The sequence below is a fragment of the Temnothorax curvispinosus genome, unplaced genomic scaffold (genome assembly GCF_003070985.1).
Source record: "Temnothorax curvispinosus isolate PA1 unplaced genomic scaffold, ASM307098v1 QBEX01010266.1, whole genome shotgun sequence".
Lineage (NCBI taxonomy): Eukaryota > Metazoa > Arthropoda > Insecta > Hymenoptera > Formicidae > Temnothorax > Temnothorax curvispinosus.
The window spans coordinates 55,629-70,101 of NW_020220046.1; the positions used below are offsets into that span (position 1 = coordinate 55,629).

The 14,473-nt window shown below is 49.1% G+C and overlaps 3 protein-coding genes across 3 annotated transcripts; 2 read left to right on the top strand and 1 right to left on the bottom strand.

Annotated features, from left to right (window-relative positions):
* Positions 1 to 120: 120 nt before the first annotated feature.
* On the top strand, positions 121 to 969 carry LOC112459949 (stromelysin-1-like). The gene has a single exon (XM_025024325.1). The coding sequence runs from the start codon at positions 121 to 123 to the stop codon at positions 967 to 969; it is 849 nt and encodes a 282-aa protein (XP_024880093.1).
* Positions 970 to 995: 26 nt separating this feature from the next.
* On the top strand, positions 996 to 1,688 carry LOC112459950 (matrix metalloproteinase-2-like). Its single transcript, XM_025024326.1, has one exon. The coding sequence runs from the start codon at positions 996 to 998 to the stop codon at positions 1,686 to 1,688; it is 693 nt and encodes a 230-aa protein (XP_024880094.1).
* Positions 1,689 to 8,812: 7,124 nt separating this feature from the next.
* On the bottom strand, positions 8,813 to 13,106 carry LOC112459951. Its single transcript, XM_025024327.1, has 2 exons — positions 9,350 to 13,106; positions 8,813 to 8,910 (listed from the first exon to the last, which is right to left on the bottom strand). Exons 1-2 carry the CDS (start codon positions 13,104 to 13,106, stop codon positions 8,813 to 8,815), a joined length of 3,855 nt encoding a protein of 1,284 aa, XP_024880095.1.
* Between the last annotated feature and the right edge of the window lie 1,367 nt (positions 13,107 to 14,473).

The following is a 14,473-nucleotide window of genomic DNA, read 5'->3' on the forward strand; positions in this document are numbered from 1 at the left end:
TATCCGCGTTATCGCTAACGAGCGTCCTCGCGTAAACGTTCGCATCCGGAGCGCTCGTCGAGATCGCGCTCAAACCGCAACGCGCCGTCATCGCAGTTTCGCCGTTTCTCGCTCTCGACAATGTGGCTCGCGCGCGTAATCGCGTTAACCGCGTGTTTTATCGCCGCGAGGTGCATCAATCCCACAATTACGGACGAAAATTACGAGCTCACGTTCGATTACCTGCAGAAATACGGATATCTGTCCAAAGATGTAGACGCGGTTCCGGCTCAGAGACGAAACGACGTTCTTCGCAAAGCCTTCGAGGATTTTCAGAATTACTACGATTTACCCGGCGACGGAACGCCCAACAACAAAACGCTGCAATTGATGAGTAAACCGCGATGCGGTTTCCGAGATATTCTGAAGCACGGAACGAAAGCGAGCCTATCCAAATGGCCGAAGACGCACCTGACGTGGCATTTTCACTTAACCGACGAGACCGAGCTGAGAACGGCGCGGGCCGCGTTCGACCTGTGGTCGCAGCATTCGGCATTGACGTTCGAACGCTCCGAAACGCCGAATGCCGACATTATAATATCTTGGCGACGCCTACGTCACTATAACACGAATACCAAGGTAAACGGAGCAATTTGCTCGGACAAATTCGACGGTCCCGGCAACGTGCTCGCCCACGCGTCTCTCCCGACGGACCAAGCGGGGTTCGTCTCCGAGGTGCACGTCGACGGGGACGAGCCGTGGCACATTTACGTCAATAAACATCCCGCGGATAGGTTCTCCCTGCATTACACGCTGACGCACGAGATCGGCCACTCTCTCGGATTGGTGTACAACAGGCGCAAAACATCGGTGATGTTCGCGATACAGCCGGACCAGCAGTATCCGGTGAAACTCGACCACAACAAGCCCCCGCGTCGGACGCCGGCAACGCCGCCGCCGCCATCGCCGGATTTGTCCTCGATCGCGTGAACGGGATATTGATTTTAGAAAATTGAATGTACATCTCGTACAAGCGTTACGTTTGGTCGATCGATCTGGACGGTAGGACGTACAACGGACCTTTAGCCCTTTCGAATCACATGAGCTTTCTTCACGACAATTACACGCGCGTGACCGCCGCCTATCAATCCCCATCCGGCAATCTCGTGGTGTTCGTAGATAATTTGGTATACTTGGTTCAATATCCGGAATTTAGTCTGCGCCCAGGTTGGCTGAAGACCTTGCAAGAACTCGGATTTTCCAAAAACACGTTGATCAACGGAGCGGTGAACACCCACAGAGGACGTTCCTTCGTGGTGTTCAACGGTAACGCGGTGGGCAAGATAGACGAATGCGACAAGGACAAGAGAGTCGCCAAATTTACGCCCCTCAAGGCGACGTTTCCCGGAATACCGACCGGCGTGACGTCGATCTTTCGCTACGTCGACGGCAATCTGTACTTCACCACTCGGGCGCAGTTCTACAAATTCAACGAATTTACGAGGACCGTCTCGTCGGCCGGTAAATTTGATCTGCGGATACTAAATATCGTCTGCCCTAGGGCCGAACTGTTGCAGCAGTTGCGCGATCTCCTTGATCGAATCGTACGCCTCAACGATAACTCATTAACGTCAGCGGCGAGCGATTATTCGTATGATGACGACACCAGCGTTCGGCTCTCCGATTTCCGCATCCGTCGAAGGAAGTAGAGGACCGCGCAAACCCACACCACGCCACGCGCGACATAAGTCAGATCTTTTTTACTTATACCGATGTGTCCCCCCCAAGGCATCAGTGTCGCATCGTCGGCCGAATATGACGCGTCGGAAAAAAAATCAGAAACGAACGGTTACCGCAGCGCGCAGCGCGAAATGTTCTCGACGTTGGCCGATCGACCCGCGCCGAGGGGTATTTCCCCTCCGGAAACAGCGGATTCGGAGGCGAAATACAACGGCAATAAAATACAAAAGATCAGTTTGATGGACGATCGTCATTATCGTCCTCATCGCCAGGAGTCGCGTCGCAGCTCTCATCCTTCCACCGACGCGCCCGTCGAGGACGATCGTCATTATCGCCGTCATGGTCAGGAGTCTCGTTTCAGCTCTCGCCCTCCCTCCGATTTACCCGTCGAGGTGCCCGCGGTGCGCGTCCTGACGACGCGCTATCTGCTGACGACGACTGGCTACAAGTACATAGCTATAGGTATCACGATCAAGTCACCATGGTACAGCACAAACACCACGCCTTCGTACGTGGATATCGCCCTGGGAAACAAACAAGGCAGGGAGATCTCCCTGACGCTCGACATGTGGAAAGGGCTGGTCGAGCGCAAACGCGACATATTGTCGTGCATGGAACGCGGTCTCTCCGACGGAACTCGTCCCCCCTAGCCGATGTCGATCGAAGGGATGACGCTGCGATTCGGAATAATCAACAACACGCCGATCCTACGTATGGAGCTACTCAACCTGGCTCGCGTGGCGATGGTGCTCAAAACCCTGCTCACGCTGTACGATCTCCAATTTTGCGTCAATCGCGTCGTCCGGGCGCTGAGCACAGCGACCGAGGAGGTCGACGCGAAGTATTCGCGCTATCGGGAGATAGCCGCCCACGCGAACAAGACGGGTACCTCGGCTCAAACTGGGATACTGAAAAGCGATTTCTTCGATCCTGACAACATCGTCGACTGCGAGATCGCCGCGCTCTGTTTCCGATCCTAATAATAATGTCGCGTCTACAAATATATATATTCATACGAGCGAAACAATGTAAACGCGCGTGTATTTTTTTTCTAAATAAAATAGACTACGTATCTCATCTGTGCGCTCTCTTTTTCTTTTTTCCCCTTTTTTCCCAGATTCGTATACCTATCTCCGCGCGACCGCGCTTACCCCCGATGTCGCGGCGATCGTGTCATCCGCGACGCGGATCGAAACGACCTTCGAACCGAGAATAAAACAACAACGAAAAAAAGCGATCGAGACTCGCGAAACGAACGACCTTGAACGCATTTTTTTCCCGGAACGTCGAGAGGAGCGACCTCGAACGAGTTTGAACGAGTCCGGACGCGCCCAGACGCGCGCGAGCGAAAAAATTAGCGCGCGATTTTCCAAAACAGTCGGTAACGGCGCGAGCGCCGCTCCGAGCGCCCCCTTCAGAACGCCCGCGTCTCCGCGCCGAGTCCCGTTGGCGGCCCTGCGGCGCGATATTCCCTATTTACCCGCCTAGGGAATTTACTTCCAACAAGGTTCCCACAAATACCAGTAAACAGCCGTCCCCCCGCGTCGCGCTCCCCCCTTCGCTTAGCAAAACGCCTAGGGACTTTTCCCCCCGCGTAGCCCCCCCTTCGATGACCTTTAACACCGTCCCTCGACCCCCTCGCCCACCGCTTGCGGCGTTCCCCCCGCGGCAGCGAGGCACCCCCCGACCCCGCTAACCGCAAGCGAGATGCTTGAGTGTAGAAGTGGAGGTTATCCCCCTACTTATATATGTTTCAGATTGGTACCATCCTGTTTAAACATAATCAATAAATTCGCGTTGTCGCGTATAAGATGCTTCGGTATCTTTGCATACGTCTGACAAAGATAGAAAGAGTCAACGTCCGCGTGCCGGCCCATTGCAAAGTATTCTCTTATTGTATCTTGCTTGTCGCACGCTACGTCATCAAAGAGAAAAATAGAATTCGGGAGCGCCTCGCTCGGCGGAATGACGTCACTGTTATTCGAGAACGTAAAATAGCCAATCTCTTCTATCGGTGTTAGTATATTTTTTAAATATCTATATTTCGGTTGTTGCAACGATTTCGAGTACACATACACGTTCTCGAAACGTACACCGTGCGGACTTTCCAGCAAGCTTATCAAGACGTTTGTCTTGCCGCAATTCGACGGACCGCAGATGATACCGCGTATAGAAATCGGTAGTATGCCCCCATGTTTGCGTACCTCTTTCGTTAACTGCATTTTATCGTCAAAGTTTGTCACTTTGATCGTCCGCGATTGTCGTACAAACCGCATTTTACCGCCCCTCCACAACGAATAAAAAACAGTATCGAGAAAGCTGGCCTATTTATAGAGACGCGTAGAGCTGAGATGCTCAGTCGTTAAAATGTTTTTGCTCGTGTCGGATAACAGCGATATTTACGATTTAACCGCCGAGCAGTTAAAGTATATACCAAAAGTCATTCTACTACGACAGTTTTATAATCACATAGATTATTTGTGGGATAAGCTTCCCAAACATATCAAGGCAGATTCGGAGGTTCAGCAATATCGGCGCTGTTTAATACATTATAATTTGCCGTGTCAGCAAACGCACATCGACGGTCCGCCGCCGTTGATAGAAAACTGCGGCGAATGCCGCCGAAGATAGGTCGAGGTCTGCTGAATCGCGCGATAAACGCGTTTCCGATCGAATTACATATCCCCGGCTATCAATTTTGCGGTCCGGGAACTCGTTTAGAAACACGATTGGCAAGAGGTGATCGGGGTATTAATCCATTGGACGCAGTGTGTCGCGAGCACGACATAGCCTACTCGCGTAGCAACGATCTCGCAGAACGACACGTGGCAGACAATATACTCGCCGCGAAAGCTCGAAAACGTGTCACCGCGAACGATTCGACTTTCGGAGAGAGAGCTGCGGCTACAGCCGTCTGGGCGGCCATGAAGGCTAAAACGAAACTCGGTATGGGTTTGAAAACAAAGAAAAAGAAGAAGACCAAGCGAATACTTCCGGTAGCGAAACGTGGCGGTATCCTACCGATCCTGCCGTTATTAGGGGTTCTCGGCTCGTTGGTCGGCGGAGCGGAGGGAGTCGCAAAGGCCGTGAATGATGACAAAGCCGCGCGACGTTAGCTGGAGAAGATGCAACGTCACAATCGCGCCATGGAAGGTCACGGACTTTATCTCGCTCCGTACAAACGCGGACGGGGAGTCTCGAGAAAAAAAAACGTCGAAGAGACGCTAAAAATCCCCAAGGGTGTAACTGCCAATGTACAACTGCAACAATTGGCAAAACGTATGCGCATTCCATATTTTAGAGGTATTTTCATGCGCGACTCGCTACCGATCGGCGGTATACGTCGAAACAAGAGCGGTATCGTGAATTTGGATAATACTGAGGGACCGGGTACTCACTGGGTGGCGTACGCGAAAAGGGAAGATTGTGCCATATATTTCGACAGTTTTGGCTATCTTCGACCACCGAGAGAATTGGCGCAGTATCTAAAAAACAATGTAATAGAGTACAATCGCACGCCTTATCAGCGATACGATCAGAGCAATTGCGGACAACTGTGTCTGCGTTTTCTACAGTCGGTTGACAATCAATTTAAAGACCGGCGTTACGTTGTTTAATCTCAGTATTCATTCAAACATGTCACTGACATTTACGCTCACCGGCAAGAGCAGCATCTTCGCGGTAAGCTACTTTCCCGCCGTGGATTTGAGCGATGGCGATTACAAGCTCGGTCTAACATATTTTGAAACTTATCACACGATACCGAATGTAAATTTGTCAAACAATAAATTCTACTATGACGACGACGACAAGGAGATTACCATTCTCGAAGGATCGTACGAACTGCGTGATATAGACATGTATCTGAAACGCGCTCTTTTATGGAACCAATCCAATAATGTCTCAACAAACGAAGATGAACCGCACCCATTGATTATTATTATTCGTGCTAATAACAATACGATGAAGAGCGAGATCAAGTGTGCTTATCGGATAAATTTCACAAAACCGAACAACATTGGATCGCTGCTGGGATTTTCAGCGAATCGCGTGCTGGAGTCGCGACAATGGAACGAATCGGATGTTCCGCTAAATATCATCAACGTAAACATCATTCGCATAGAGTGTAACGTGACAGCGGGTGCGTACAGCAACGACAAGTATGTGCACACGATACACGAGTTTTCACCGAGCGTGCCTCCAGAATATAAGGTATCGGAAACGCCGGCACAGATTATTTACCTTCCGATCATCGTACGGAGCATTTCAGACTTGACGCTTCGCGTCGTGGATCAGGACGGTCAATTGATTGATTTTCGCGGAAAAGAGATCATCGTTAGACTGCATGTACGAAGACGACAGCGATAACGTGAGATGCTCGTACTGAACGAAGCTGAGCAGGTGCAACAGACGAGAAACAAAATTAGAGAGACAATCCGATCGCCAAAGAAGAAACTCACTGCGAACGTTGAATTTTTGAAATCATTGGGTTTCGTCGTACGAAATAGTTAATATCTTAAACATTGGAGGTGAACCGATCTTTGACGACAGCGTCGTAAAGATTGAAACACACACGTACAATTCGTACGCCAACACAACGTTTGGACATAACGATGAGATAAGAATACCCATACAACAGCAGGATTTATACACGTTGCCGTGCGAGAGCTTTCTCTACGTTGAAGGAAAATTGACGATAAAGAGAAAAAATGACGAGTCTGTGGCAACGCTTGCGAATAATTGCGTGGCGTTCATGTTTGATAAAATTCGATATGAGCTCAATGGCGTGGAGATTGATCGCAACAGAAACGTTGGCATAACCAGTACCATCAAGAACTATGTATTGTTTACAAATGAGCAAAGCAAAAATTATGCAAAATGCTGGATAGGACATTTTATTCCCGGAGGGATATTTCAACTTTTGCGTACCGCTCAACACATTGTTGGGCTTTTGCGAGGATTACAAACGCGTGGTTGTTAACGCTCGTCACGAATTAATTTTGATACGAGCGCGCAGCGATAACAATTGCATTGTAGAAAATCCGGCGACGGAACCGGAAATTGAATTGTTTAAAATACAGTGGCGAATGCCTCACGTCATATTAAACGAGATCAATAAGCTATCCATGCTACGGGCCTTGGAAAGCGGGCAATATCTTAGTGTTAGTTTCCGTTCATGGGATCTGTACGAGTACCCCATGTTGCAGAGCACGACCAAGCATTCGTGGGTCGTCAAAACGGCGACTCGGCTGGAGAAGCCGCGGTACGTTATCTTTGCGCTGCAGACCGGGCGCAAGAATATCATGTCTCAAGATGATAGCGTATTCGATGACTGTAACTTGACCAACGTGAAACTTTATCTAAACTCTGAATTTTATCCGTACGATGACATGAATCTGGATTTTGGAAAAAATTAATACGCCGTTCTTTTCGATATGTATGCGCGTTTTCGTAAAGCTTATTACGGATGCGACTACTTCGATACGCTTTGCACCGTGGTTACATTCCTGACAAAAGGACCTTTTGTTGTCATTAATTGCTCGCGACAAAACGAATCTGTCAAGAGCGCCACCGTGAATGTGCGAATAGAATTTGACTGTAAAGAGAATGTACCGGCAAATACTACCGCTGTTTGTATCGAATCGAATTTGCCGGTCCGCATCTTACGCGTCGGAACGCTATCTCCCGATCGGGTAGTCACTCCGCGAACGAGGAGAGAAAATTCAAAAATTAACTGAGGCGTCGTTTTGTAGACTTTCACTTTATTTTACAATAAGCTTGCGCTCGACGTGTCGCTCTCGATAGTTTCTCAAGGCTCACTGAGCACCCGGCCGGAGCAAGCGGAGCGATCGCGGCCGGAGCTCCGAACTTTTCCGCGAGGAAATTTCGAGACGTGAGAAACGCTGATTGGCTCCAAATCGTCGAGCGACCAGGCTATTGGTCGCAGTACGAGCGATCACGCGATATACACCGGCGGTCCGGGCGCGAGCAAAAACACCAAAAAAACCGGGGGGAAGGCAAATAAACTCGTTTTGGAGCAAATCGAGCGTTTCTCGAATATTCCTAACGCTCGCTTTCACCTTTCAATCGTCAATTCGCAACGAATATTATTTCGGGAATATTCGAGCGCGTTCCGCACTTGCGGGGACTGGTCTTTTCAACATACCGCCCGCCTCGTATTCGAACGGATACGAAAGAAGAGGCACGAGAACGTTTGATTTTCGCAGTCGTTTTCCCTGAATCGAGAGAGGCAGTTTTCACATTATTAAGTCTATCTTACAGGTAGTTGTCGTGTGTTTATTTTACATCACCTTAGAACGTAAGCGTACTTAACTTATGCGTACTATATTTACAGTCAGATATTTACAATGATACAGTCAACTATTTACAATGATATGATCATACGTGAATCGAGAAACCGTATCGCTGTCGGTTATTCCGACGAGGATCGGTTAATGGTTTCAGGCAGGCGACAGATTTGAGTTATTGGTCTCTTGAATTCCGAGTTAGCCGTACGTACAGTAATCACCCGTACGCGTCCGTCAGCTCCCGGGTGAACCTGTTAGATTCGCGCGAGCTCCCACTTTGAGGGAGGTAGTAAGTTATTTTTCAGCAGAACTAGCTCGTCGATTTTGAGGTCGGGAGACGATTCAGACCATTTATGGCGTTGTTGCAGGGAATGTAAATAATCTACTGACCAAGAACGCCAAATCTGTTCCTGCATTAACCGTATATATATGTTGCCATCGCGATAGGCGGCTCGTGTCGAGTTCGAGGACGGATTCCTCCGGTACGTTAACAAGCGGACGTCCTATTAGAAAGTGTCCAGGCGTTAACGCGGAAAGGTCCGTCGGATCATCGCTGAGAGCGGTGATTGGTCTAGAATTTAGGCAAGCTTCGATCTTACACAAGAGTGTGACGAATTCGGCCCGCGAGTAGTCCTCTACGCACTCAAGATGAATAGCTCTGGTCGCGAGACATACGAACACGGCGACGTAATGCTTCCTCCCCCTTTGACCCCGGCCAACAAACGGAATAACGTTCATAGGGCCGGCGTAGTCAACTCCGGTGTGAGTAAAGGGTGGAGAAGGATTTACTCGCTGTTTGGGCAGATCGCCCATGAGCTGAGTAGCGGTGTTCGCGGACTGACGAACACACGCGACACAGCGAAGTACATGGGACCTAACCAGACTACGCGCGGAAAGAATCCAGAAGTTCTGTCTCAAAACTCTCAGCGTCAGCTGCGTTCCGCCGTGGAGCGAGAGTTTGTAAGCTTGGTCAATTATTAGATCCGAGATGCGATGTTTCGGGAGTATTACGGGGTGGCGCTCATTGTAGCCCAGTGTTGAATTTTCAAGCCGCCCGCTAAGCTGTATTAACTCATCTTCCCCAATGAATGGGTTAAGAGAACGTAACGGACTCGTCCGGGCAATAAGAAAGCGGGCCTTTAGAGCTTTCCACTCGGTTGAGAAATAAGTTAATTGCACTGATCGAAGCCAAAAGGCGGAAGCATCTCGGAGCTCCCGTATGGATAATCTTGAAGTTACAATTGGTGAAGAGGCGGACTTGTTTTTTAAGTTCTGAATAAAGCGTTTGATATACGCAGTAACGCGGAGGAGCCGGGTCCAACTGGAGCAAGTGTCAGGTAGGTCCCATTCCGGAGAAGAGTCGGCATGATGAATAGCAGATTTACGCTCTTCCGCGAGTACCGTTTTGAGCGTATTCTCTCGCATGGGCAAAGGTTCGTCCGGAATAGGCCATGAGTCGGAGTGCTCACGGAGCCAGAACGGCCCGGACCACCATAACTCATGTCTAACCAATTTAGTGGCTGAAAGGCCTCTAGATGCGCAATCAGCCGGGTTATCCTTTGAGCGAACGTGATTCCAGTTCATGGAAGGAAGGCGAGTTTGTATTTCCGAAACGCGGTTGGCAACGTACGAATTCCATCTGGATGGATGTTGACGGATCCAAGCTAACACAATGTTCGAATCCGTCCATCCAAACAGAGGGACTCCTTCGAATTTCAAAGAAGTTCTGACCCATTCCAATAATCTAATCAACAGCACGACGGCGTTGAGTTCGAGTCTAGGAACACTGACTGTCTTTAACGGGGCGACCTTCGTCTTTGCCGCAAGAAGACTGATCTGTATGTTCGAATTACTATGCGGGACTCTGAGATAGACGACGGCAGCATAAGCTCTGGAGGAAGCGTCAGCAAACCCGTAAAGTTCTACTCCGGTCATGTTTCGATGCATTCTGGTCCATCGAGGAATGCGCACGTCGTTAATCTTACACAGATCAGTGCTGTAATCGGTCCAACGCGTCAATAGATTTTCCGGAATCGGAGTATCCCATTCAAGTTTTCGTAACCAGAGCTCCTGCATTAGAATTTTAGCAGAGATGACGATGGGGGATGCCCATCCAAGGGGATCATAGAGCTTCGCGATAAATGACAATATGGAGCGTTTCGTGTGCACCGTTGGAGAGCATTGAGTTGCCAGAAAACGGAATGAATTCTCGTGTGGCGACCAAGACAGACCTAATACTTTGAGAGTATCGTCCTCTTTGAGGTTACGATCAGAGGATTCGCATTGATCCACGGGAATGTCTTGCAAAAGTTTCGCTGACCATTTATGGAGGGGAAATCCTCCTCGCTTCATTAAAGCGATGAGCTGTGCGCGGGTTTCCTTGAGAGTCGCGATATCGTCCTCCCCGAAGAGGACATCATCAACGTAAGTTTGTTCTTCTAATATCTGGAGAGCGGCTGGGAAGGCCTTGCCTTCGTCCAGTCCTAATTGACGTAGAGTACGCTTCGCGAGAAATGGAGACGGCACTTGGCCGTATGTGACCGTGAGTAGACAGTAAAGTAGGATCAGTAGGCTGTTTCGCGGACGCCAAAAAATTCTTTGAAAGTTTGCATCATCCGGATGTATCAAAATTTGGCGGCACATTTTTGCAATGTCCGCAGTATATACGTAGCAAAATTGTCTCCAACGTAATATGATCGCCGCGATATCTTGTTGAAGATTGGGGCCGACCATCAGGTGATCGTTAAGCGAAGTTCCGTCGCTTGTTTTACAGGAAGCGTTAAATACTACGCGAAGTTTCGTAGTTGAGCTCGACTCGCGCAGCATGAAATGATGAGGTATGTAGACTGGGGGAAATAGCGATGCCTCGCACGCGCTCGCTAATTTTATGTGACCCATAGACTCGTATTCCGCAAGAAATTCATGGTACTGATTAGCGATTGTTGGCCTTTGCAGCAATCTGCTTTCCATTTTTTTGTATAAGAGCATAGCCCTTTGAAGAGTGTCACCAATATTACCCGGGGGACCGTTCTTAAACGGTAGACGCACGATGTAGCGCCCCTGCGAATTACGCGAGTGGGTTTCGACGAAGTGTCGTTCACATCGTTCGTCTTCCTCAGTAAGAGGAGTTTGAGCAGGGATACTTTCGTCAGCCCAAAATCGCTGAAGTAACGAGTTTGTTTCTTCACATGTTACGCAGTTAAGAACCGAAGCGGATTCCGTATCTGAGCTAGCGTTTCCGGTAGGGCCTGAGACGATCCAGCCCAAGACTGTGAGCTGAGCCGTGGGAGTGCCGAAAGGCCCTTGACGAACGTCATTCAACAATAACGAACCGTATAAGTCCGCGCCGATGAGTACATGAATCGGGTGACGGCTAGACGGCTCAGGATCCGCTAATTTCAGATCATGCAAATGTGGCCACAATTCGGTAGGTCTGGTTTGAGAGGCTGAATATGACGTTATTTTCTGATAGACATAACCCGTAAAAGGAAACGTCGGACCTTGTCCCGAACAGGGCGCGAGAGTGAGATGCACGCGAGATTTAGCCATGCCGCTAAATTTCTCGCCGAAGCAATGTATTTTCAAACCAGCACAATAACGCCTGGTACGCATTATTTGGCAAAGCGACTCCGAAATAAAGCTGTACGTAGAGCCTTGATCCAATAACGCGCGCAACTTAAAGGCACGACCCTCCGGAGTAGTCAGTTTAATCCATGCGGTCGCGAGCAGTACTCGTGGCGGCGGTTTTGTAAGTTCTCGGGAGGAGTGAACTGTTTGAACAGACGCCGATGCAACCGTGCTCGGCGTAGATGGAACGGGTAACGCGACAGGGTTTGACGGCTCTGTAATCGACGCGATGGCAGAAGGATTCTGTTTCTTTGAACCTTCGTCGAATTCGATATGTAAGAGTGTATGATGATTTCGACGGCAACGGTTGCATCGACCTTTGCTCGGGCAATTTTTTAAGAAATGACCGATTCGTAAACAATTGAGACAACATTTGTACTGACGAGCAAGTTGTATTCGTTGTTCTACCGATTGACCTTTAAAGTCGTCGCATTTGGCCAAATAATGATTGCCGGAGCAACCGACGCATTTTTCGGCGGACACGTTATTGACTGACGAACGGGCTTTGTTAGCGCGCGGGTTATTTGCCGCAAGATCGGACTGCGCGGAGTAGTCCGCTAGACCGCGAATTCGCAGAGTCATAAAATCGTGGATTTCCTTGTATGTCGGGTACGCGTCGGAATTGCCTTGTATCAAATTCCACTCATTACGTGTTTTCGAACTAAATTTCTGCGCTATCAAGTACACAAGCAAATCGTCCCAATAAATAACCGGACGATCTAAGTTCGTTAAAGCAGCTAGAGAAGCTGATACGTTGTCGCGAAGTTGTTTCAACTCGATAACGTTTTCTGTCTTCATTTTAGGCAGATCGGCGAAAGCATGGATATGCGAATGAATAATCGCGTTTTGATTATCGTATTCGTCCGCGAGGAGTTGCCATGCGGCTTGGTAATTTGCATCGGAAACTTTAATACTGTTGATTAGCAATGCGGCGTCACCCGTAACGCTCGCCTTCAAATAATGAAGTTTTTGAGTATTCGATAATGACTCATTTACCGCAACGAGCGACTCGAAAATACCGCGAAAATTTTCCCATTCAGCAAAATTTCCCGAAAATTTGGAAAGCGTGATACGAGGCAATTGTAATGATGCTCCGGCGAATGCATCGCGAAAAGAATGGTCGCTACCTTTTTCGGCGGTGGACGGCTCGCTCTTGGAGAGTTTACCGATGGTGTCGTTGAGGTAATCTGATGCTTCCAGATAGGCGTCCTCGGCTGCGTAAAACTGCTCCTCAAGGAAGTACGGGGCCGTCTTCTTTTCCTCGGCGGTCGCCGTCTGGTGAATGCTGGCGTGGCATTTTTCCCATAGCGTTTCCAACGCCTGTAATCGACTCTTTGTTTTGGAAAGAATGATTTGACTCTTTGACAACTTCTTGAAGTTTATCAATACTCTCCTTATCGACGTGATAACACAATTTTGCTCGATAAGGAGTCTTTGGAGATCCTCCGACATGACTGCCTCGGGTCCAGTAATCACGGTCGGTAAAGAATGTATCGTAGTGAATCCGCGGCGAGCAGACAGCTCGGGTGCGCGCGGGATTACTCCGATTAGCGAATATCTCGGTACACTCGTGAATTCCGTTCAGGAAGATTGCAGGCACGGGCTTCACCGGACTTCTGCGAATCTCGAGGAACACTCGTGACGAGAGCACTGGTTTCAGTTCGAACGGGACACTAATATTTATAGAGCGAGTGTAGAGCGCTCCGAGTTTTGAGTGAGCCAATTGTCAGTGATGCCGCACTCGTATTGCAATTCTTACTGCATTGTTTCGTGAGACCGCCGTTGAACCGGGAATTAACGATTCGATCCCGATTTTCTCGTGCGACGGTTCTATCGGCGAATGTCTGCGCGTATCCGTGCTGGCACGCCGGGCTGACGAAAACAATCACTTGTGCTGCGCAGCGAGCGAGAAGCAAGGAGCACGTATAAGCGATGGGCGACACGGTCGCGAACTTCGTTTCACGTGCTTGCGAATCCGGCTCGAAGGACCATTAATTGTTTGTATCGAATCGAATTGGCCGGTCCGCACCTTTCGCGTCGGAACGCTATCTCCCGATCGGGTAGTCACTCCGCGAACGAGGAGAGAAAGTTCAAAAATTAACTAAGGCGTCGTTTTGTAGATTCTTACTTTATTTTACAATAAGCTTGCGCTCGACGTGTCGCTCTCGATAGTTTCTCAAGGCTCACTAAGCTCCCGGCCGGAGCAAGCGAAGCGATCGCGGCCGGAGCTCCGAACTTTTCCGCGAGGAAATTCGAGACGTGAGAAACGCTGATTGGCTCCAAATCGTCGAGCGACCAGGCTATTGGTCGCAGTACGAGCGATCACGCGATGTACACCGGCGGTCCGGGCGCGAGCGAAAACACCAAAAAAACCGGGGGGAAGGCAAATAAACTCAATTTGGAGCAAATCGAGCGTTTCTCGAATATTCCTAACGCTCGCTTTCACCTTTCAATCGTCAATTCGCAACAAATATTATTTCGAGAATATTCGAGCGCGTTCCGCACTTGCGGGGACTGGTCTTTTCAACAACCGCCTATTGTCTCATCTTGCATGATCGCGTAATCGAATACTGTCCGTTGTCGAACGTAGTGCGCAAAATCATGTAAATTGCAATATTAGCAAATATTGCAATATAAGCAGATACTGCAATATAAGAGACACTGAAGTACTGCGATAAGATACAGATTGCTCCATTATTTTGTCATGATCGTACCGACGTTTATCGATCTGCAATGATTTACCGTCGGGATTGTCGTGAAAAAGGTGGCGGTTCTGAGAAACGGAACCGTGTTGGCGCATTACATTTTTACATGTCCCA

Excerpts from the sequence above, each read along its gene's own strand:
- LOC112459951 (XM_025024327.1), bottom strand. The coding sequence starts at position 13,106 with ATGTCGGAGGATCTCCAAAGACTCCTTATCGAGCAAAATTGTGTTATC. Across the intron at positions 8,911-9,349 it reads CCTACCTGACACTTGCTCCA|TCTGGTTAGGTCCCATGTAC; the intron begins GTTGGACCCGGC and ends TTCCGCGCGTAG.
- LOC112459949 (XM_025024325.1), top strand. The coding sequence starts at position 121 with ATGTGGCTCGCGCGCGTAATCGCGTTAACCGCGTGTTTTATCGCCGCG.
- LOC112459950 (XM_025024326.1), top strand. The coding sequence starts at position 996 with ATGTACATCTCGTACAAGCGTTACGTTTGGTCGATCGATCTGGACGGT.